General features: G+C 45.2%; 2 protein-coding genes across 4 annotated transcripts in view; both read right to left on the minus strand.

Moving 5' to 3' along the window:
- CNPY1 (canopy FGF signaling regulator 1) overlaps positions 1–23,901 on the minus strand; it is a 74,807-nt gene that overhangs the window by 18,000 nt on the left and 32,906 nt on the right. The window lies entirely within an intron of this gene.
- LOC135981260 (myb/SANT-like DNA-binding domain-containing protein 2) lies at positions 2,011–4,389 on the minus strand. Its single transcript, XM_065582736.1, has 2 exons — positions 3,787–4,389; positions 2,011–2,537 (listed from the first exon to the last, which is right to left on the minus strand). Exons 1-2 carry the CDS (start codon positions 4,322–4,324, stop codon positions 2,011–2,013), a joined length of 1,065 nt encoding a protein of 354 aa, XP_065438808.1. The 5' UTR covers positions 4,325–4,389.

Raw genomic sequence — 23,901 nt, forward strand, 5'->3', positions numbered from 1 at the left:
CCAATCATCTGCATGAACCACATTTCAGATGTGGGCACTGACAGATATAAGTACATGTCCCCCATAACAGAATTCTATGGAAATCAAAGAATTATAGGGCCAGTTCCTGGTTCATACTAAGGGTATGTCTACACTACGGGATTAATCCGAATTTAGATAATTCGGATTTGAGAAACAGGTTGTATAAAGTCGAAATGAATGCGGCCACACTAGCACATTAATTCGGTGGTGTGCGTCCAAGTACTGGGGCTAGCGTCGATTTCTGCACCGTTGCACTGTGGGTAGCAATTCCATAGCTATCCCATAGTTCCCGCAGTCTCCCGCGCCCATTGGGATTGTGGGTTAAGATCCCAGTGCCTGATGGGACAAAAAACATCGTCGCAGGTGGTTCTGGGTACAGCCTCACTTCCTCCCTCCCTCCCTCCCTCCCTGCATGAAAGCAACGGACGGCAGACAACCATTTTCGCGCCTTTTTTCCTGGGTGGGTGAACACTGCAGACTCCATACCACGGCAAGCATGGAGCCCGCTGAGCTCAAGACAGCACTCATGAATATTGTAAACACCTCACGCGTTCTCGTGGAGTTTATGCTCAGCCAGGACCAGAAAAACGAGGCGAGGAGGCAGCGGCGGCGGCAGCGCAGCGACAAGCATGATGAGGACATGGACACGGACACGGATACAGAATTCAGTGAAACCACAGGCCCCGGTGCTTTGGAGATCATGTTGTTAATGGGGCAGATTCTAAACATGGAACGCTGATTCTGGGCAAGGGAAACAAGCACAGACTGGTGGGACCGCATAGTGTTGCAGGTCTGGGACGATTCCCAGTGGCTGCGGAACTTTCGCATGCGTAAGGGCACTTTCATGGAACTTTGTGACTTGCTGTCCCCTGCCTTGAAACGCCAGAATACCAAGATGAGAGCAGCCCTCACAGTTGAGAAGCGCGTGGCGATAGCCCTGTGGAAGCTTGCAACGCCAGACAGCTACCGGTCAGTCGGGAATCAATTTGGAGTGGGAAAATCTACTGTGGGGGCTGCTGTGATGCAAGTAGCCAAAGCAATCACTCAGGTGCTGCTACGAAAGTTTGTGACTCTGGGAAATGTGCAGGCTGTAGTGGATGGTTTTGCTGCAATGGGATTCCCTAACTGTGGTGGGGCGATAGACGGAACCCATATCCCTATCTTGGCACCGGAGCACCAAGCCACCGAGTACATAAACCGCAAGGGGTACTTTTCAATGGTGCTGCAAGCACTTGTGGATCACAAGGGACGTTTCACCAACATCAATGCAGGCTGGGCGGGAAGGGTTCATGAGGCTCGCGTCTTCAGGAACACAACTCTGTTTAAAGGGCTGCAGCAAGGGACTTACTTTCCGGACCAGAAAATAACCGTTGGGGATGTTGAAATGCCCATAGTTATTCTTGGGGACCCAGCCTACCCCTTAATGCCATGGCTCATGAAGCCATACACAGGCAGCCTGGACAGGAGTCAGGAGCTGTTTAACTACAGGCTAAGCAAGTGCAGAATGGTGGTAGAATGTGCATTTGGCCGTTTAAAAGGTCGCTGGCGTTCATTATTGACTCGCTCTGACCTCAGCCAAAGAAATCTCCCCATTGTTATTTCTGCTTGCTGTGTGCTCCACAATCTCTGTGAAAGTAAGGGGGAGACCTTTATGGCGGGGTGGGAGGCTGAGGCAAATCGCCTGGCTGCTGATTACGCGCAGCCAGACACCAGGGCGATTAGAAGAGCACACCATGAAGCGGTGTGCATCAGAGAAGCTTTAAAAACCAGTTTCATGGCTGGCCAGGCTACAGTGTGAAATATCTGTTTGTTTCTCCTTCATGAAAACCCGCCCCCTTTATTGACTGATTTTCTGTAAGGAACCCACCCTGCCCCTTCCCCCAGCTTTCTTTCAAACCAAATAAAGTCACTATCATTTAAAAATCATTTATTCTTTATTAATAGATTAGAAAAAGAGGGAGGGAACCCGGGTGGTATTTGGGAGGAGGATTACTGGGAAGGAAAAAGCCACAAAGAAAAGGTTAAAAAAATGACAGCCTTTTGCTTGGGCTGTCTACTGGGGTGGAATGGGAAGGTGTACGGAGCCTCCCCCCCCCGCGTTCTTACACGTCTGGGTGAGGAGGATACAGAACATGGGGAGGGGGGAGGGTGGAACAGGGGCTGAAGCGGCAGTCTGTTTTCCAGCAGCCGTTCCTGAACCTCCACCAGACGCTGGAGCAGCCCCAGCGTTGCTTCCTTCATCCTCTGGTCTTCCTGACGCCACCTCTCATCTCGAGCGTCTCTCCTCTCCTCACGTTGGTCCCTCATGTCCTCACGTTGGTCCCTCATGTCCTCACGTTCACTGACTTCTTTCCTATACTTTGAAACGGTTTCCTTCCACTCATTCAGATGAGCTCTGTCACTTCTGCTGGATTCCATAATTTCCGAAAACATCTCTTCTCGCGTCTTCTTCTTACGACGCCTTATCTGTGATAACCTTCGGGATGGAGGAGGGAGGCTTGAGGAATTTGCAGCTGCTGTAGGGAGGGGAAAAAACAGAGAATTGTTTTAAAAGCTACATTTTGCAGAACAATGCTTATACTCTTTCACGGTGACCAACACTGTTCACATTACATAGCACATGTGATTTCTGTGCAAGGTCGCATTTTGCCTCTTAATGCTGAGTGCCTGTGGCTTTGCTGCTAGAGATCACAGGTCTGGGCAACAGAATTCTGCTTGCATGCGGCCATGGTAAGCCATTCTCTTACAGCTTCTGCGCCCTACTTTCCCACATACCAAGCATAGCTTGTAGAGTGCTGCAGAAGCCTGGCCAATCTCAGCCAGTTGGGGGGGGGGGCAGTGTGGTGGGGCTTGTCTGGGCCCCTTCAGGCAAGTAGAGTGCTGCGGTTTTTCTGTTAACATTCAGCAGCACCAGAAAACAAACTAACCACGGTACCCCTCCCCCCCACCGCGTGGCTGGTATCAGGGAAGATCCCTACAGGCACCAAACTAACCCCCCCCCCCACCGCCGCCCCCCCCCTCGCCATGAATTCTCTGGGATGATCACGGTACCCCTCCCCCCACCGCGTGGCTGGTATCAGGGAAGATCCCTACAGGCACCAAACTAACCCCCCCCCCCCCGCCGCCGCCCCCCCCCCCCCCCGCCATGAATTCTCTGGGATGATCACAGTACCCCTCCCCCCACCGCGTGGCTGGTAACAGGGAAGATCCCTGCTAGCCAAACGCGAAAAACTCAGGGCCAATTTCCCATTTGCGCTTGGCTAACTGCAGGGAAGGATTTATTTTCCGCCACAGGCAAACAGCCCAGTAGGAATGGCCACCTCTGTCCCCTTAATTAAGTTCCCGTATTTCAACCAGGTTACCAGGAGTGATATCACTCTCCTGAGGATTACACAACAAGATAAAGAACGGATGTTGCTTGAATGCCAGCAAACACCGGGACCATACGCTGCCAGGCTTTGTCAGGCAATGATACCAGATTACTTGCTGCAAGCATGGCGTGGTCAAGTGTCCTACCATGGAGGAGGGAATAAAGATGCACTGCCCAGAAACCTTCTGGCAAGGCTTTCGGAGTACCTCCAGGAGAGCTTCATTGAGATGTCCCTGGAGGATTTCCGCTCCATCCCCAGACACGTTAACAGACTTTTCCAGTAGCTACAGACTTTTCCAGTAGCTGAACTGACCGCGAATGCAAAGTCAGGCAAAGTAATCATTAAAAACCGTTTGCTTTTAAAACAAGTTTTATATTTTAAAAGGTAAACTCACCTGAGGTGCCTTCCATGGGGTCAGAGTCTTGGGTACTGGCTTGGGAGGCTTGGGAGGGTACTTCAGTCGGGGTGATAAAAAGATCCTGGCTGTTGGGGAGAATGGAGTGCTGTGTGCTCTCTGCAAGCTCATCCTCCTCCTCCTCCTCCTCTACCCCATCGGCAGAATCCTCAGGCGTCGAGACTATCCCCGACCCAGAATCCACGAACACAGGTGGGTTAGTGGTGGCAGCCCCCCCTAGAATTGCATGCAGCTCGGCGTAGAAGCGGCATGTCCGCGGCTCTGACCCAGAGCGACCGTTTGCCTCCTTTGTTTTCTGATAGGCTTGTCTGAGCTCCTTGACTTTCACGCGGCACTGATCTGAGTCCCTATTGTGGCCTCTCTCCATCATGCCCTTGGAGATTTTTTCAAAAATTTTTGCATTTCGTCTTTTAGAACGAAGTTCTGCAAGCACTGAATCCTCTCCCCATACAGCGATCAGATCCAGTACCTCCCTCACGGTCCATGCTGGTGCTCTTTTTCGATTATCAGCCTGCATGGTTACCTGTGCTGATGAGGTATCTGTGGTCACCTGTGCTCTCCACGCTGTGCAAACAGGAAATGAAATTCAAATGTTCGCGGGGCTTTTCCTGTCTACCTGGCCAGTGCATCCGAGTTCAGATTGCTGTCCAGAGCGGTCACAATGATGCACTGTGGGATAGCTCCCGGAGGCCAATACCATCGAATTGCGGCCACACTAACCCTAATTCGAATTGTTAAAATCGATTTTGGCACTACTCCGCTCGTTGGGGTGGAGTACAGAAATCGATTTAAAGGGCCCTTTACATCGAATTAACTAGCGTCGTTGTGTGGACGGTTACAGGGTTAATTCGAATTAAAGCTGATAAATCCGAATTAAAGTCGTAGTGTAGACCAGGCCTAAGGCTCCTTTGAACCACTCAGGCAGCACTATAGGGCCTGAAAACTGCCCTAAATGTGTGGCTGAGGCTTCCCCTAATGATCTCTGGCCAATGTAACAGTTTCTAGGGGACTGTGACAAGACAGCCTAGTTTAGAGAAGGTTCAGGGTAGCTCTAAATTACAGAGCAGCCAACTGTCCAGGAGATGGGCAGGAAGTGCAGAAGTGGGCTTAAAGGCACCTTTATACTCTGCTGCTCAGCCACGCTGAGTGAGCATCAGCACAGCTCAAGATTGGGACCTCGCTGTCCAAAAAACATGGTTGCAAGAAATGAACGTACTGCACTTCCTTACTTCACCCGGTTGAACAAAAGCACATGTTGAAGCTGACAGTCCTTCCATCTTTCCTTTTTGCAAAAGATATTTTAGAAATTCTTATCTCAGGATGGATTTTGCCCTTTTCTTAAAAAAAAAAAAAAAAAAAAGCACTATCATCAAGTTTTAGGCCCGTTTCTTAGCCTACAATATAGCTACCTACATATATAAGGCAAATCAAATTAGAGCAACTACAAACTTTCATTTAAATATAAACATTCTGAGTTAAACTTGCCTTCCCCATGAGTTTCCGCCAACTAATTTAGCCATGTGGAGAAATTGGATCTGTTGATAAATAAACATTGCAAACTAATTCTATACAGACTTATCAGCTATCACTTAACAGAGACAAAGAGGATTATCACCACAGCTGTCAGGAAAGACTGCCTCTTTACTACACTGACAGGTACCAAAGGTCATGTTCTTATGACAGTCTTTTGGGACTACCCACATTTCTCCAAAAGACTTAACCCACATTCTGAAGAAAGCAGAAACTCAGAGTTGATTTTAGCTAACCGCTGAAACGTACTTTTTGAATAACAGATAGAGACCAACAACATCAGGTAAAAGAATCAACAGTAGTAACTGATCGATAGTTTGACATTGTTTAACTGAAGAGGAAAGGTACGACTAAGATATTTCTTAAATTTGGTTAATATGACAAAAGCCACAAAAATCAACTGCTTTTTGTGAAGTGCATGAAGCTAATAAATATAATTGCAAAAGTGGTTGATGGGCTGTGTCTTATAGGGTGTTTCTAAAGACAGTTATTCCAAACATTGAAAGCACATGCATATTTTCTGAGTGATCTACCTTAAAAGTTTGCCAACCGCCTTTGATAATGCCTTAGATATAGCTAAATAACTTTACTACACTATTTGGGGTACTCCTGGGTATTTTCTACAATAAGTATAGGTAATTCTACAAATACTAAAAATAATTTTATTTATTCAAGGCAAAATGGCAAGTTTAAACAGGACATATAAAATAACAGCATACAGGTAAGTCCACATTTTCAAAGTGAAGCACACATAATTGCATGTCCATCAAGTACTTGCGCATGCGCGAGTTAAGAATGTGGAAATCTACGTCGGAAACTGTGCATGTCTAACTTTGAAAATCTGGCCAACTATAGATGCACAAACATACGGTAACAGAATACATCCAACGCCCAATGAGATGGTTGTAACAGTGACACTCAACCCATAACAGCTAAAGAGACTTTGATATTGAACAATCACAAATTAAACCTTTCAAATACACAATGAATATGACAAGCTTATTATGAAGTAGCATGTATAGAATATTTCCCCTCGAGTAACTTTCTGAAAGCTTCAACATCAAAGCAGATATACCTGTGCAAATATGGGTTTAGTCCCTCTGCCAAAGTAACTGCCACATTAACGTCAGATACATTGCCCAACAATTCACACAGGCATCAGAAAAGACCCCCATTCAGAGCTATAAAGACCCGTGAGCTGAATACCACTGGTTTGTAACATAAGTAGACCCTCAGAGTTACAAACACCAGAGTTATGAACTGACTGGTCAACCACACACCTCATTTGAAACCCAAAGGACTCAATCAGGCATCAGCCGAGACACACACAAAAAGCAAACATAGTACAGTGCTGAGTTAAACATAAACTACTAAAAATAAGGGAAAGTTTAAAAAAAGATTTGACAAGGTGAGGAAACTGTTTCTGTGCTTGTTCCATTTAAATTAAGATGGTTAAAAGCAGCATTTTTCTTCTGCATAGTAAAGTTTCAAAGCTGTATTAGGTCAATGTTCAGTTGTAAACTTTTGAAAAAAGTTTTGTTCAGAGTTACGAACATTTCAGAGTTACACCCGACCTCCATTCCCGAGGTGTTCGTAACTCTGAGCTTCTACTGTAGATTAAAAATGTTACACATTTCATTTCCAATTGACAAAAAAATTTACACTTCATGGGCATGATATCAAAATTGCAAGCCTGAGAAAATCATAGATTAATCAGAAGATATTCTGGTAATTATTATAGCTTTAAATAGAAGGCATTTTTGAAGTAAACAAAGTAATTTTACTTGTAACTTGTAAGTTATCTTTTGCATCCCAACTCCACTAGTCTGGAATTGATGGGTATTTCCTTTCCAAACAGGATTGACAGGCAGCAGTGACCAATGAGGAATCTTGAAATGTTTTGGCACCAGCTGGCTGAGAGTCATTTCAATCTTTACTTCCTTCAGTGTTATATTTTCAGAAAACTTCCCAAGCCTCCTTAGCTGGCAACACTCAAGGGAAATTTTAGTAACACATACAAACACTATATTACCTAATTTGCAGTATGGCCAAGATTTTTTTTTTTAAATGGTGCCTAAAGTTAGCCTCCTAAATCAATAGCATGACTTTCAAATGCCCCAACTTCAATGGGAGCTGCTGAGTGCTCAGCACATTTGAAAACCATCACTTATTTAACTGCCTAAATATAAATTTAGGAACCTAATTTGGAGTTGGTCTGGGGTCTTATAGGCCTTTTAATTTACTATGTTTGAATTTCTTTTAAGTCTGACCTTAACTCTGAAGTTCCTGGATTTGCAATGCTTGGCTTTGAGATAATTACAATATCCCTGTAATGTTTTCTGAAGTTACTGATACATATTCTCAATTTTAAATCCATTTTAATATATTTTTTTCTCTGGGAATTTCCTTAGTTTTAAAAAGTTATTTTAAAAGTCATAAACCAATGATAAACAAGAGAGCCAAAGAGAATGCTATCATGAGATATTTTGAATTCTTCCTCTTCCCCTTATCCCATCACCTGGGGTTATGTCATCGTGCAAGCATCCACCATCTTCTTTCGTCCAAGGCCTGCTTACCATCTTCTTTGATGCAATCCATCCATTGCTTCTTCAGCATCTCCTTCCTACAATGCTATTTTCACCAGGTCCGCTTCGTTCATCCTCTGCATGTGTCCAAACCCGCTTCCCAGATTTAGTCAGCCACATCAGCCTCTTTGACTTCCATCCTAATACTTTCATTTCAAAATTTGTTTCTTTGTGTAACTCCTATTGTGGTGCAAAAACATCTCATTTCCAACACCTGTAGGCATTGAATATGCTGTCTCTATTGTCCGTGGTTCTGCACCATACAGCGCTATGGGCACAACACTGTTCTATACTATCGGCCTGTTGGCTCTCTAGCTACTTCTCTATCCCTTGCCAAATTACAAATTACAAACATGGCATCTGTGGTTCCTCATCTTTTCCTAAAGCTGAACTGTTTTTGTTTGAGGAGGGATTCCACCATTCTCCTAGTCCTAGTATCCAGGATACATTCCAATATCTTCATTCCATGCAACAGTAGCTTTATCATTCAATAATTTCCATATTCACTTTAACCATTCTGCTCCTCCATTTTATGCCTCTCTTGCCCAAGACTTTCCCCAGGTTTGCGGTCACTTCATCAGGTCCCACTACCTAACTGCTCTTAATTTCCTGGACTACTTTTTCAGGAATCACATTAGGATCACAGGTTGGCAATTCTGTCCTAAAACGGTTCACCTCATTTAATATAGTCTCAAAGTTTTGTTTCCAAATTTCTTTCACTTGTTTGGGTGTTACTAGAAGTCTCTCCAAACATCATTTACAAATGGCACTACAATACCATCCTCCTTCCATTGCAGCTCATTTTTGTAATGCTATAGCTTTTTGCCAGCCTGCTGAGGATGATTTTCAAGCTCAGGATACAAATTGTCTAGAGCAGTGGTTCTCAAACTAGGGCCGCCGCTTGTTCAGGGAAAGCCCCTGGTGGGCCGGGCCGGTTTGTTTACCTGCCGCGTCTGCAGGTTCAGCCAATCGCAGCTCCCACTGGCCGCAGTTCGCCACTCCAGGCCAATGGGGGCTGCAGGAAGGGCGGCCAGCACGTCCCTTGACCCACGCCGCTTCCCACAGCCCCCACTGGCCTGGAGTGGTGAACCGCGGCCAGTGGGAGCTGCAATCGGCCGAACCTGCGGACGTGGCAGGTAAACAAACCGGCCCGGCCTGCCAGGGGCTTTCCCTGAACAAGCGGCGGCCCTAGTTTGAGAACCACTGGTCTAGGGCATTGTTTTTGGCCTTCTTCGCTGCCTGCTTGGAAGCTCACTTTGCTTCTTTGTATTTGTTTTCATTTACACTCAATGGCTTCATTGCTTTTTCTCTATGGACCATTTTCTTATTTCAGATTGTTACTTGCGCTTCTTCAGTCCACCACCACGCCTCTTTCTCCATCTGCATCATCCACAAGACTCTTCCACTGCGCCGGTCCTGACTGTAAGAGCATAGACTAAATATTACTCCTATACCAGTTCACAAAGATACTTTCATTACATTATGAAAGTGCTGGTTGTGACTCCATAGTTAAGGTTGGGTTCCATTTTGCATTTAAAGCAGGTATTCAACCTCGTTGGTTGGTTGGTTTTTGGTATGAAAAATACAGTGTATCCTCCCCAAACCTGTAGCACTTACTCTTCTTGGTTACAGAATGAATTTTCCAAGAATTTACAAGTAAATCTAACTGGTTTATAAATTAAAATGAATTAAAAACTGAGTCCTTCAATACTTTTTTACCACTGTCTGTCTTTTCTTTGTCCTGAACAATCTTAACAATGGAATAACACAGATTCCTCAAACTTTCTATATAGTTAAAATAAGCTAAAATTTTGCATATAGGCAATACATCAAGAAATTAAAATGATCTAGTAGTCCCTTCTGGCCATAAACTCTATGCCTAATTAAGATAGACACAACAATTGTAAATAACTTAATTATATAGACTGCAGACAGGCTTGGGTCAACAGCTTACATAAGGGCAGCTCAACTAAGAAAAGGAAACTCTGCTTTCCACCCACCGATTTATGGGTTAAATGAAGCCTGGTGTTGGACAGTGGCGACACCAGTACCTCCTGTTGGCGGTCCACCAGCACTACAGCAACAAGGTGGGAAGAGAATGGGTATGTACTTAGTCTAACTGGGGAAAAACAGACACTCTCACTGTGATGCATGTCAGGGATGCCAGCTGAGACATTATAATTCTTATGGGTGCAAGGTAACTATGTCAGTGCAAGCAGTTTTCTTCTTTATGTGGCAAGTTATCAAAGGACAGTAGTAGATACTGGTTATGAGGAATGGTGACACTAGCCATATGTTTTTCTGCCCAAGGACTACTGCTAATGGTGGGATGGTGTTTTAGTCTTATTCCAGAGGTTCACCTGCCTCCAGCCTGTCATGAGGAAGGGAAAGCATTGCTAGACATGTGTATTGCCAGCTAATGAATGATAGTCAATACATGGTTCCAAAAAAGAGGAAGTTATTTGGTTATGGACCTCAGTAGTGGAAACAAAAGCTGGATTGATAGGTTATATATCACCAACATCATATCATTTAAATCAACCTGAGACAGATGACTGGCAGATAGCCAATGTGACACCAATTTTTAAAAAACGCTCCAGAGGCGATCCTGGAAATTACAGGCCAGTAAGCCTAACTTCAGTATTGGGCAAATTGATTGAAACTATAGTAAAGAACAGAATGATCAGACACACAGATGAACTCGATTTGTTGGGGAAGAGTCAACATGTTTTTCTGTGAAGGGAAATCATGCCTCACAAATCTAATAGAATTCTTTGAGGGAGTCAACAAGCATGTGGACAAGGATGGTCCAGTGGATATAGTGTTCTTATATTTTCAGAAAACTTTTGACAAGATCCCTCAGCAAAGGCTCTTAAGCAAAGTAAATTGTCATGAAATAAGAGGGAAGGTCCTTTCCTGGATCAATAACTGGTTAAAAGATGTGGGGGAAGGGTAGGAATAAATGGTCAGTTTTCAGAGTGGAGAGAGGTAAATAGTGGTATTCCTCAGAGTTCCGTATTGAGACCAGTCCTATTTAACATATTCATAAATGATCTGAAAAAAAGGAGTAAACAGTGACATGGCAAAATTTGCAAATGATACAAAACAACTCAAGATAGTTAAATCCAAAGCAGACTATGAAGATTTACAAAGGGACCTCACAAAATTGAGTGACTGGACAACAAAATGGCAGATGAAATTCAATTGTTAATAAATGCAAAGTAATGCACACTGGAAAACATAATCCAACTATACATATAAAATGATGGGGTCTAAATTAGCTGAAAAAGATCTTGGAGTCATTGTGGATAGTTCTCTGAAAACATCCACTCAATGTGCAGCAGCAGTCAAAAAAGCGAACAGAATGTTGCAGGGGCACCGAAATAGGAGGGGCCTGGGGGCCATTGCTCTCCTACTTTTTGGCAGGGGCCCCGCCCCACCCCACCCCTAGGGCACTACAATTTGGGGGGGGCGGTGACCGCGGTGGTATTTTGGCAGCGGAACCTTCCGCCGCCTCTGTGGGGGCGGCATTTCGGGGCAGGACCTTCCGCCGCCTAGGGTGGCAGAAAAGCTGGTGGCGCTCCTGCTTACAATAGCTTTGTCTCTAATTTTAGTCTAATTAGAGAATTTGGAATTATGTTGCTCAGGCCACAACAGGGGTACCCCTAACTCACCCAGCAATATCGTCAATTTATCCAGCTACACACTCAACCCAGCAGAAGAGTCTGTCCTATCTCGGGGACTCTCCTTTTGCCCCAGCACCCCCACGAACATGATACAGTTCTGTGGTGATCTGGAAGCCTACTTTCGCCGCCTCCGACTCAAAGAATACTTTCATGATAACACTGAACAGCGCACTGATACACAGATACCCTCCCACCAACAACACAGGAAGAAGAACTCCACATGGACTCCTCCTGTCGAAATGACAGTCTGGACCTATACATAGAATGCTTCCGCCGACGTGCACAGGCAGAAATTGTGGAAAAACAACATCGCTTGCCTCATAACCTAAGTCGTGCAGAACGCAATGCCATCCACAGCCTCAGAAACCACCCTGACATTATCATCAAAGAGGCTGATAAAGGAGGTGCTGTTGTCATCATGAACAGGTCTGACTACCAGAAGGAGGCTGCCAGACAACTCTCCAATACCCAATTCTACAGGCCGCTTTCCTCAGATCCCACTGAGGAATACACTAAGAAACTACACCATCTACTCAGGACACTCCCTACACTAACACAGGAACAAATCAACATACCCTTAGAGCCCCGACCGGGGTTATTCTATCTACTACCTAAGATCCACAAACCTGGAAATCCTGGACGCCCCATCATCTCGGGCATTGGCACTCTCACTGAAGGACTGTCTGGATATGTGGACTCCCTACTCAGACCCTACGCCACCAGCACTCCCAGCTATCTCCGTGACACCACAGATTTCCTGAGGAAACTACAATGCATTGGTGACCTCCCAGAAAACACCATCCTAGCCACCATGGATGTAGAGGCTCTCTACACAAACATCCCACATACAGATGGAATACAAGCTGTCAGGAACAGTATCCCTGATGATGACACAGCACAACTTATTGCTGAGCTCTGTGACTTTATCCTCACGCACAATTATTTCAAATTTGGTGACAATATATACCTCCAGACCAGTGGCACCGCTATGGGCACCCGCATGGCCCCACAATATGCCAACATTTTTATGGCTGACCTGGAACAACGCTTCCTCAGCTCCCGTCCACTCATGCCCCTTCTCTACCTACGCTATATTGATGACATCTTCATCATCTGGACCCATGGGAAGGAGGCCCTGGAAGAATTCCACCATGCTTTCAACAGCTTCCACCCCACCATCAACCTCAGCCTGGACCAATCTACACGGGAGGTCCACTTCCTGGACACCACCGTACAAATAAGCGATGGCCACATTAACACCACCCTATACCGAAAACCCACCGACCGCTATGCCTACCTTCATGCCTCCAGCTTCCACCCCGGTCACACCACACGATCCATCGTCTACAGCCAAGCACTGAGGTACAATCGCATCTGCTCCAACCCCTCAGACAGAGACCAACACCTACAAGGTCTTCACCAAGCATTCTCAAAACTACGATACCCACACAAGGAAATAAAGAAACAAATCAACAGAGCCAGACGTGTACCCAGAAGCCTCCTGCTACATGACAGGCCCAGAAGAGAAACCAACAGAACTCCACTGGCCATCACCTACAGTCCTCAGCTTAAACCTCTCCAACGCATCATCAGTGATCTACAACCCATCCTGGACAATGATCCCTCACTTTCACAGACCTTGGGAGGCAGGCCAGTCCTCGCCCACAGACAACCTGCCAACCTTAAGCATATTCTCACCAGCAACCACGCACCGCACCATAACAACTCTAACTCAGGAACCAACCCATGCAACAAACCTTGATGCCGACTCTGCCCACATATCTACACCAGCAACACCATCACTGGACCTAACCAGATCAGCTACAACATCACCGGCTCATTCACCTGCACGTCCACCAATGTTATATATGCCATCATATGCCAGCAATGCCCCTCTGCTATGTACATTGGCCAAACTGGACAGTCACTACGCAAGAGGATAAATGGACACGAGTCAGATATCAGGAATGGCAATATACAAAAACCTGTAGGAGAACACTTCAACCTCCCTGGCCACACAATAGCAGATGTAAAGGTTGCCATCTTACAGCAAAAAAACTTCAGGACCAGACTCCAAAGAGAAACTGCTGAGCTCCAGTTCATTTGCAAATTTGACACCATCAGGATTAAACAAAGACTGTGAATGGCTATCCAACTACAGAAACAGTTTCTCCTCCCTTGGTGTTCACACCTCAACTGCTAGCAGAGCACCTCACCCTCCCTGATTGAACTAACCTCGTTATCTCCACACTGATATATACCTGCCTCTGGAGATTTCCATTACTTGCATCTGAAGAAGTGAGGTTCTGACCCACGAAAGCTTATGCTCCCAGTACTTCTGTTAGTCTCAAAGGTGCCACAGGACCCTCTGTTGCTTTTTATAGAAAAAGATTGTTATTTGGATGTGCTTATATACTATTGCAAGGGCTGCTAGAAGAGAAACAGATGATATTCAGATAGCTTGGAATTGTTAAAATGTCCATGACTTTGCAGATTGTATATGGGTTTATGAAAGACCAATGTTTTTACTAACTGGTATAAATAAAAGTAAGGTATTACGTTTTTTATATACCATTCCCAGAGAAACTATGTGAAGAACAAATAAGGTTCATTTAGACATTGTAGTTATTGCCAGTGTTATTACAGATGCAAAGATAAGGTTGGATGGGTGTTACTCATTGAGAATGTTTCTCAATTATCTCCTTTGTGAGTTGGGAGCTCAGTATCTTTTATTAATTTTAGCTTGTTATTTGCATAGTTTTTAATGTTTGTGGGGTTTATGTATTTTTAAAGAGACATGTTTAATAGTGCATCTTACTCTTTAATTGCACCTAACAACTTTAACTGTCACATAATTAAGAGGGCTTTTTTTGAATTTTCTTAGAAAAACTCTAACTGTTTTAATCTGATGCCAGGGTCATGCTATGGTCTTTGAAAAGCTGGGCATGTTCTACAGTGAATGCTTGAGTGTCAATTCAAGCTTTCTCTGCCAGATGTGCAATGTTATTCCTGGATCAGCTATGATAGTTTTACCAGCTCCCTGCCCCTTCCCCACCCATTTCCCCAACCCCACACTTGGTCCCTCCCATCATTCCTCATTGCCCAGATGCAGCCTTACTCCAGGGTCCAATATGAACCAGCCCCTCTCGTTGGATCTCTTTAATGTCTTTCTCCAGTTCATTGTACAGAAGGGAAATTCTACTCCACAGGTGTGCCAACTGCTAAAGATCCCTGCATCTCAGAGCACAGGGTCTCCCCCTCATTCTGACCCCTACAGCCCCACATCAATTCAATGCTCCACCAAGAGCCACCCAGTTCTGCCACCCTCAAATTTTGGTGGTCTTTGCATGCAGGGAAGCACTTAGCACTTAAAACTTTAGGCTGAGATTTTCAAAGGGATTCAATGGGATTGGGTGCCTAAATCCCACAGGCCCCTTTGAAAATTCCAGATTTATGTGCTAATTGGTTAGTAATAAAAATGTGAATCACCCATCTGATAAACTACTTGAATCACCATGGTGTTGCTGGAAATTCAGCCTTCAACGATTAATTTATAATTTTATAAAATTCCTTTGTGAAAACTGCCCTATTCTCCAGTGGGTAGAAACTAAAATACCTATGGGAAATTTGGAGTCCTCAAAGATTTCCTGTGATGAAGAAAAAGTGACCAAAGAATCATGAGACACTGCTGTGAAATTTAGATCATGTCTAATGTCAGATAGAGTATCATATGAATGTGTTTTTTCTTTTAATCCTCTAGTTTTTAAATTCCCAGGATAAACTCCCGTCTAAACTATTTTACACATACACACATCCAGACAAATCATTTGGATGCACTCCTTAAATATGCCTGAGATTGTAGGCACCCTCGGTCAGGCACTGTCTTTTTGTTATGTTTGTACAGCACCAAGCACAGGTGGACCCTGGTCTATGATTGGGACCCTCGGCACTGCCGCAATGCAAACAGCAAATACTATCCTGATTGGACATCCTTAGTAGCCACTTCAGGAGGGATGTTACAAACACTGTAGAAAAACAGAATTCTCGAGAAGAAATCGCAGTGATTTGCAGCTAATCGAAAGGTCCAGGTCTCCCTGACAGTTGGTATATGGCTTCCTTTCTAAGTGTCCATGCCTTAAGCAGAAGAGTCTGTGAAATGCCTGGAGTTCTGGAAGTTTCCTGAGGGAGGGACACAAGTACTCACATAGAAAGAGACTGGGACTCAGGAGATCTAGGCTCTGTCACAGACCTGCTGGGTGAATTTGAGCAAGTAGCTTAATCTCTTGCCTCTGTTTTCCCATAAAAATGTCCATGAATGGCTATTTGAGTATTAGACTCAATATTTCCACAATCAATGTAGTATCTATGCCCCTGTGTAGAAGGTCATGCCAGAGCTGTTTCGTCTACTTTTAAATTGATTTCCTGGTGATTGGGAGATGTAGGAAAACAGTCAGATTTTGTATTAAGTGCTTCTAAAAATAAAGCATGTCCTTACTATTTAGTGTCTAGGAGAAGGAGGAGGTAGTTGGGAATAGCAACACCTATAATAACACACATACATATTCCTGTATGTTAAACTGTATCATGATCTCAGACTACATCTTTAGACCCACCCTACTTCTTGCTGGAAAGTATCAGTAAAATGGTACCTCCCAATGAGGGAAACTAGAGCCATTCACACTTTGGGGAATACAGAAAGTGACAAAAATTTCTATGAAGAGGTTTAAAAATACACACACACACACACACACACACACACACACACACACACACACTCTGTATGTCATAATATATAAAGGCCTCAACAAGGGATCACTCAATAACTGTTCTAAACACCACACACACACACACACACACACACACACACACACTCCTTGCCCAAACAACAAGTTATAAGAGACGGGTATAACAGACAGAGGGGAACACTTAGTAAATTAGCTGTATCTTAAATAGCAACCATAGTAGTTTTCCCTTAAAAGTTTTCCCAGCCCTATTATTTTCTTCATTTTTTTGCTTTTCAACATATCCAGTTATCCCCCGGTGGGGGAAAATGAGCTGCTTCCTTCTAACCAGAGTCAACATTATTTCTTCCCCATAGTCAATTTTAACCTCTCAGCTGTACAGAGCAGTGCTTCCTGCAGTGTGCTAGGAGAGATCTCAGTGGTGAGTTTCAGAGAGACAGCCATGCCTTTGAGGCTACCCTTGGGCTTGCTGTAAATTGTGTCTCTAAAGAGAACCAGAGCCTCCACTTTCATTACTCTATGCAAAGCATTAAAGATACAGCTGCACACTGGATGCTGATATATAAATTAATTTTAAAAGTGCTATTTAAAAATCACATATGGGTTATGACCTTAGGGCACCAAAGCAAGAAAACAACTGCAGGCTCTCCATCTGCAACTCACATTGTCGTGTCTACATGGTACAAAACCCCCTCAGTTGGGCAACCCAGCTTTCCAGATGAACATGGGTGACTACGGCTGCCTTCAGATCTTGTCATTGCTTTTTCTCAGCTTGATAAGGGAGGCTCTAGACTAGCCTGCAAAAATCCACCGAGGTCACTGTCCACACAGTGATCCTCACCATTACCAGCAGGGGAGCAAGCACATATGAATCTCTTGTGCAACAGCATGTTGCACTATTAGAATGCTGGCCAAGTCTTCCATTTTATTATTTCCAGGCAATATTTTGTAAATAAACTTCCCTCCATACCATATTTCTATCAAGCATGTAAAACACAATGGAAAAGAATATTTCAAAAGAAAGAACTCCATTTTTCCTGATACTGAGAAGGAGGCACCTTTAGCACAGAAGACAGGTCAGTGGACCCAATAACTATTGGCTATTATTATTTGTAGCATATATTCATGGCACTGTGAGGACAACTGTCACTAGTGCCTAGACTAAGAGTAATGAATGCATTAGAATTGTGGCCTACAGGATGTCACATAGATCCAGGACTCAAGAAGTGAAAAGGTCTACCTAACCCTTTTCTCTTGATGCTTTTAGCATAATCATAAGACCGAGAAATAGCAACACCCGAGATACTTTTTAGTGTGGTCATGAGCGCTCCTGTCTGACCATGTATACCTACGATGAAAACCGTGGAAATGGGTGTGTCCTGGTGGATCTGAGATCTTGCTGTTCAACTGTTCTGATTTGCAGGACAATCCTATGCAGGCAAGCTGAGAAATCAAACATCCATTTCAGTCTAGCTTGTGCGAGGCTGGGACAGTGAATGTTCAGACCTGAAAGGTTCAGACCATTTTGATAGTGTTTGTGAGAGCAGCTTCAGATTTAACAGGTTGATTTTTTGGGAGGAGGTTTAAAAGTGCAGGATAAGTGGCATAGAAGGCCCAAAGCGCCTATTTTATCTAATTTAAGGAAATATATTGGAGAACTGATCCTTTTTTTTTTTTTTAAACAGAAGTTAAATTTTTAAATGCCTCGGTTCCACACTTCCACTTGCAGTTAACCCAGTCCAAATTGAAGGTTTTTTGGGGCGGCAAAAATTGTCTTCTTCAGAAGGGGAATTGTTTTAAGGGAACGGGTCCTTAAAGTCTAAAATACATTTCCGTAGATGGCTTATGCAAATGCATTGTATTAGTGCAGTTCAGAGCCTTATATCCACAGGGCTAGATTGTGACTTCAGGTACAACCAAATGGTGGTGTATACACTGCACCACTGCAGAGGGATTCTGATTGGGAGACACCACTTTGAAGTCACAATTCTCTCCTGCTTCCTCCTTGCTGGCCTAAAGCAGCAGGAAACTACCACATGCTCCATGCATCCTCTTCTTTCACATCAGCTCTGCTGCACTGGGCAGGAGGGCTAGAGGGGTGGGTGGTTTGGCGCTAACGATCCTCCCATTCTCTGCCCACCTGCTCCATGGTGGGTATGCCTGCTTACTCCAATGTACCTGGATTCCATGTCTGGGTAGCCCATGCAGGGGCGTAAGGGATTCTGGCATTCTCACTCCCTTGAACAGCCATGTATCCCAAGTCGCAATTTAACCCACAGTCACTGGACTCCATCAAGGAGCAAAGATTTAAGTGAAAAAAGAACTTGGACCTTCTGCATCAATCGGTGCAGCATTACCGCAATAGCCATTAAATAGACCTCTCTTCAGTTCATGCAGAACTATGTTTCAAAGGTTTAACCTTGAAAACCTAATGTGGCGTTAGCCACAATAATTGTATGTGTGTGACTCTCACACAAGCTGATCACACAGCCACAGGCCACTTCGGAAAGTTCGTCTCTTCCCAGCTATGTGGGAAGATGAAAGGTTGGGCAACAAGGAAGCCACAGAGTCTGCTGCAGACCAGTCTCCAAAACGATTAACATATAAGCTGTCACTTATCTTGCCCCTGCAACCCCCAACACTTTGGGACTCCCACACACATTCACCAAAAGCTGCCTTGAAATTCTGGCAGAAAGGTGACTTACATGGGAGTAAATAGGATGTTTTCATTCTCCTGCGGCCTCTTCATATTCCAATCTATTTTCCATAGAAAGGAATAACAGGGACGTGATCAAAGTATATAAAATAATGACTGGAATAGAGAAGGTAACTTGGAAGCTTCTGTCCTCTGTCTCTCAACACAAGAACAAGGGGACTTTCACTAGGCAGCTGCCCTCTGAGATCATTTATGAAACACACCAACCAACATAAAAACAAACACATTCCCGACAACAGAACAGAAATATCAAAATACACAGCACAGGAAGGTCAAAACAGATCGAACTGATGCCAGAGAGTACAACCCACCCCTCCCTTTCCTCCACTCCCTTGAAAGGAGAACACCAGCACTGATGACTTGCCACATCCTCCAGTACAGTCCTTTTGACGTCAAAAGTCCAATTAAACCAGAAGTCATCCACAACTAGTAGTCCTTGTTCATCCCCATAACAAGTGCTCCATCCCTTCAGAGAGAGTTCATTGCATGGTGCTCAAGATTCCACTTCCTGGGTCCTCCCAGTAGCCGGTCACAAGTCTGGCTTCTCGATACACAGAAATAGGTCCCTCCATGGCAAACAAAAGGCAATCATAGCCAACAGCAATAGCAGTATCCTCACAGTCACTCCACAATACTGATACCCTGGGCTCCTAATACTGGTCTCTGTGACAGCTAGAGTAACTACAATGAACCATATTCTTGGTCCAGCATAATTTCCCGCACCCAACGCAACAATCTCTTTCCAATTTCTACCATGTCATGAGCTAAAACACTCTCCAACATCCTCTTACTCCTTCACTCATTTTCCCCAAACAAATTCCCAAAGGTTTCTGAGCCCATAGACCAGGCTTCTCCCCCACCTTAAAAGGAAAGAGGCTGGATGCAAACCCAACCATACTAAACTTGGATGTCCCTCCACCACTTTCTCTTCTTTTCCAGAAAGTGCTTCCTCTCTGCATGCCTCAATTCCCGCTCCCTCCCCCCCTGCTCCAGCTCCTTCTGGGTGGTCTGCATCAACTCTTCCAAGGAAGCCTATGTCAGGGGGTTCTTCTGAGACACCATCTCCCACCTTAATAAAAACAATGAGGAGTCTGGTGGCACCTTAAATACTCACTAACCCTGCCTGCACCTTCTGAGCCTATGGGCATTCCACCAACAGATGCTCCATAGTCTCCATGACCCCGCCTGCCCCCCCAGACATTGCTCTTGCCTGGGGCACACCCATCTTGTTTTTGCAAGATTTCTAGGAGTTCCCTCTCAGCCACTTTACCATAGCACAGCCTCCAGGCCATTTCTTTATATTTAAATGGGCCCCTCTGGGACTGTTGAAGCCTCAAAGCCCCCCAAAATATCCAAATCACCCGGGCAACCAGCCAGCTACAGAAGCGCATAACTACTGATACATCCCAGCCTAGTTTGTCCTTCCCTCACTTGCTCCCAACATATCTCCTATTTCTGTAAGTGCTGGAATACTGCAATCAGGTATTCAGGGAACTGGTTCTGTCTACCCTGTACCTGTTGATGATGATGCTTCAGGCTCCTCCCCCTACTGTCATACTTCTCCATCCTTGCCATGGCTTCATATACTTCCCTTCCCACCATTCCTCCAATGGTGCCCACCAACGGATGGCACAGTGTTGATGGCACTGAACCCAAACTGGAACCATATTCTGCATGCAACCTGGTTGATTGCTCAAGATCTGCTGCATCCTTTGCAGATAAAAATGCAAACTCAGGGTCCTAAAATGTTCCTCTGGGTGTCTAACCCCCAAACCGCCGTGTTCCATCACTTGACAGACACAGACCTCTTAATAAAGGGAAATGTCCTCCAACCCCAGAGGAAGAGAAGAAACAGCCCCCATCACTCTGCCCTTCAGTTGCACCAAGGTCAGCGTGTACATTCTGGCTAAGTGAAGGAAGAGCAGAAGCAGGTACTGATGAATCATTCATATTCTGTAGAAGATGGAAAGTGTATTTCAGCTCCTCCATCGCTCTACCGTCCACTCCCCTACTCCAGGGCCCTCTCCCTGGACACACCTTCCAAGCAGAACTCTACCCCCAAGTTCTTCAGTACACCTTTCTGCTATCTACTCTGCAGCCAAAGCAGGAATCCTGGACTGTCACCACCGTTGTCTCCCATGTCACCCAACCATAATGCCTCACTCTTCATCAAATTTAACCTAGCCCACCATGCTTGCTCATACCACCAGAGGCAAGTCCACAGCTTGTCACTCTCCTCATGGGTTGATACCACAACTGATAGGTCATCTATGAAAGCTACAACCCCAGTGGAAATAACACAACTCTGTCCCCCCCACACACACTCCATCACCCGCTGCCAAGAGCCTAACAGGAGAATCCATGAGAACACAGAGAAAAGGGCTCAAAGGACAGTGCTGCCTCCCTCCCCACCTCAGAGGAACACCCCTCTGTCCTAGCCAGCCATTAGCCAAAGGGTAACTGACAGTCCCCTTGTACAAGGACCACAGCCAGGCAATGAAGGGGCACAGAATCCCATAATGCAGTAGCACATCCCACAGATACTCGTGCTGCACTGAATCAAAGGCCTTGTTTTGATCCAAGGAATGTACAGACCCACTCCAGGCTCCTGCTGCCCTTGCCTCAAACACCCCTCGAAGATCACACAGCAAGTCCGCTAGCAGCCTACTGGCCTGGACTGGATGGCTCGGCTCTGGAGCCACCCCACCAAGTCACTTCAGGAGCAACCTTTGCCAAGATCATACCGCCCTACCAAGCTTCACCCCCTCCCTCCTATTCACCTATCAGCTCAGCAAAGAAGGAGATACCTCAGTTTTTGACTCTGAATCCTTAAACTTGGCGAGGAAGTGAAAAATCCAGGCCTCTTTCCCCTGCTCCACCTGTCACTACCACTCATTACTTCCAACAACCTTGAGTTCAGATTCCGAATCCTCTTCCCAAACCAAACGACCAGACTCCAATGCAGTAACCTGCACCAACAAATGATCCGATACCTCCAGTGCAACAGTCCAGAACCCTACATACTTCAGTCCCTTCTGTATGTACGATCATGTATGTATGTATGTATGTATGATCAACTCTAGTTTTCCTTGCCCCTCTAAAAAAAGTGTATATCCACCCCCCTTCATACCTCCCTGCTTCTGAGGCGTGGTCTCTAAATCCTCTTCCAAAAAACATCTTTCACTTCAGCTTTTAGCACTAATGTACATAGCAGAAGCACATCTGCTTCCCTGGTCTGTTGATGTCCCTTTCCATACACCTCACTTTTATCACTACCTGTGCCTGAACAGGAGAGTTAGTCACCTCCAAAAATAAATCTGAGAAGTAAAAAGAAAAGGAGTCAGCCTCCAACAATAGTGCGCTCTTTCTCCCTGAGTGAAAGTGCCTGTAAACATTAATGACCTCTTGAAGATGTAGAATAATATACTTAGACCATCAGTTACACTTTCACCCCCAGACCACATGACCACTCTCTCCTCCAACTGGATAGGGACTTTTCACAATCCATTTCAGAGTGTAATCGAGTATCCTGAATCAATAACACATCCAAGTGCTGCAGGTCTTGTAACATTGCCATCTTCCACACCTGTGTCCTTGGTGCTCCAATACTATTAACATGCAAAGTCCTCACCATCAGAGGGCCCAGCTCCCCAGTCTGCCTATGTGGGTTGTGGGATCCTCCCATATAGTCACCATCAGGAGCGCTCAAAAGAAATTTAACAGGCCTCCCTCTAAAATCATGCACTTTTCCATCCCCCATTCTCAGTATCTCAAATCTCCTTCCTTCCCCATTTAGATCTCTCTAATCCCTCCCCACTTCTTGCTCTGAGCTTTCTTATTGGGGTTTCCATCTCCAAGGCTTTTGAACAACAAAGGCACAGGGAAGACAATGTGCCAGTGGTACAAAACTCTCCTGTGACTGGTGAATGAGAGTCAGTGGGTGTGATTCCACTACTGAGCACAATCGATTTCCAAGGACCAAGACAGATGTCACCGCCAACTCCCCGAGGCTCTTCCTCCAACCAGGGCTGGCTCTAGCTTTTTTGCTGCCTTGTCCTTTGCCTATGCAGCCCCTCCCAGTCCTTCTCCCAATAGACTGGTGGTCTCCACTTCAGAGCCCTCCCCAGCCACCACTGAAAGATCCAATACCAAAGAGAGGGCCCCAGATAACACTGGCTCTGAATCAGGGCCCCAGCTTGGATGGGCTCCCCAAGTACACCCTTTTACTCTGTGCCCCCCCCACCACATGGTGAGCATTTGTTCCCTAGAGGAGATGTGGGGCTGCCCCACATAGCTAACATAGCTCCTGTCCACTGCCAGCTCCACGGAACTGGGCAAGTGTACTAATCTATTATCTTCCATACTCCTCCTCAGAAACACATTCCCCTGTCCAAATCCCAACCAGCCATAACTCTTTTCTCCCTCTGCCAATTGCCCACATTAACCAGTCTTCAGTCAATTCATGAGGAACTGAATTGTTTCTAAAGAGAACTGTGATGTTTTTTATGTCTGGGGCAGTTAACGAAACAGCCACCACGTATTGCCAATCCCCTTTATCCCAAACCTTCCCACACGGCTTCCAAAAACTCGCCGTCAGAGTTATTCCAAAAGCAGAGTGAACGTTCCTCGACCCCAGCAGCTGAACTGCCACTGAATTCCAGAGGCACAAACTCCAGGCCTTTCAAAATAAGATTCTCTAGTCAGAGATCTCTTTCTGGCATTGTTAGAGAAATGTTCACAAATGGACCACATACCTCCTTGCCCATCTCCAATTAGTTGTCCCTGTACCTCTGCTTCCCTTTCCCCCATTCCTGTTTCTATGCCATCCCCACTCC

The sequence above is a fragment of the Chrysemys picta genome, chromosome 2, assembly GCF_011386835.1.
Source record: "Chrysemys picta bellii isolate R12L10 chromosome 2, ASM1138683v2, whole genome shotgun sequence".
Classification (NCBI taxonomy): domain Eukaryota; kingdom Metazoa; phylum Chordata; order Testudines; family Emydidae; genus Chrysemys; species Chrysemys picta.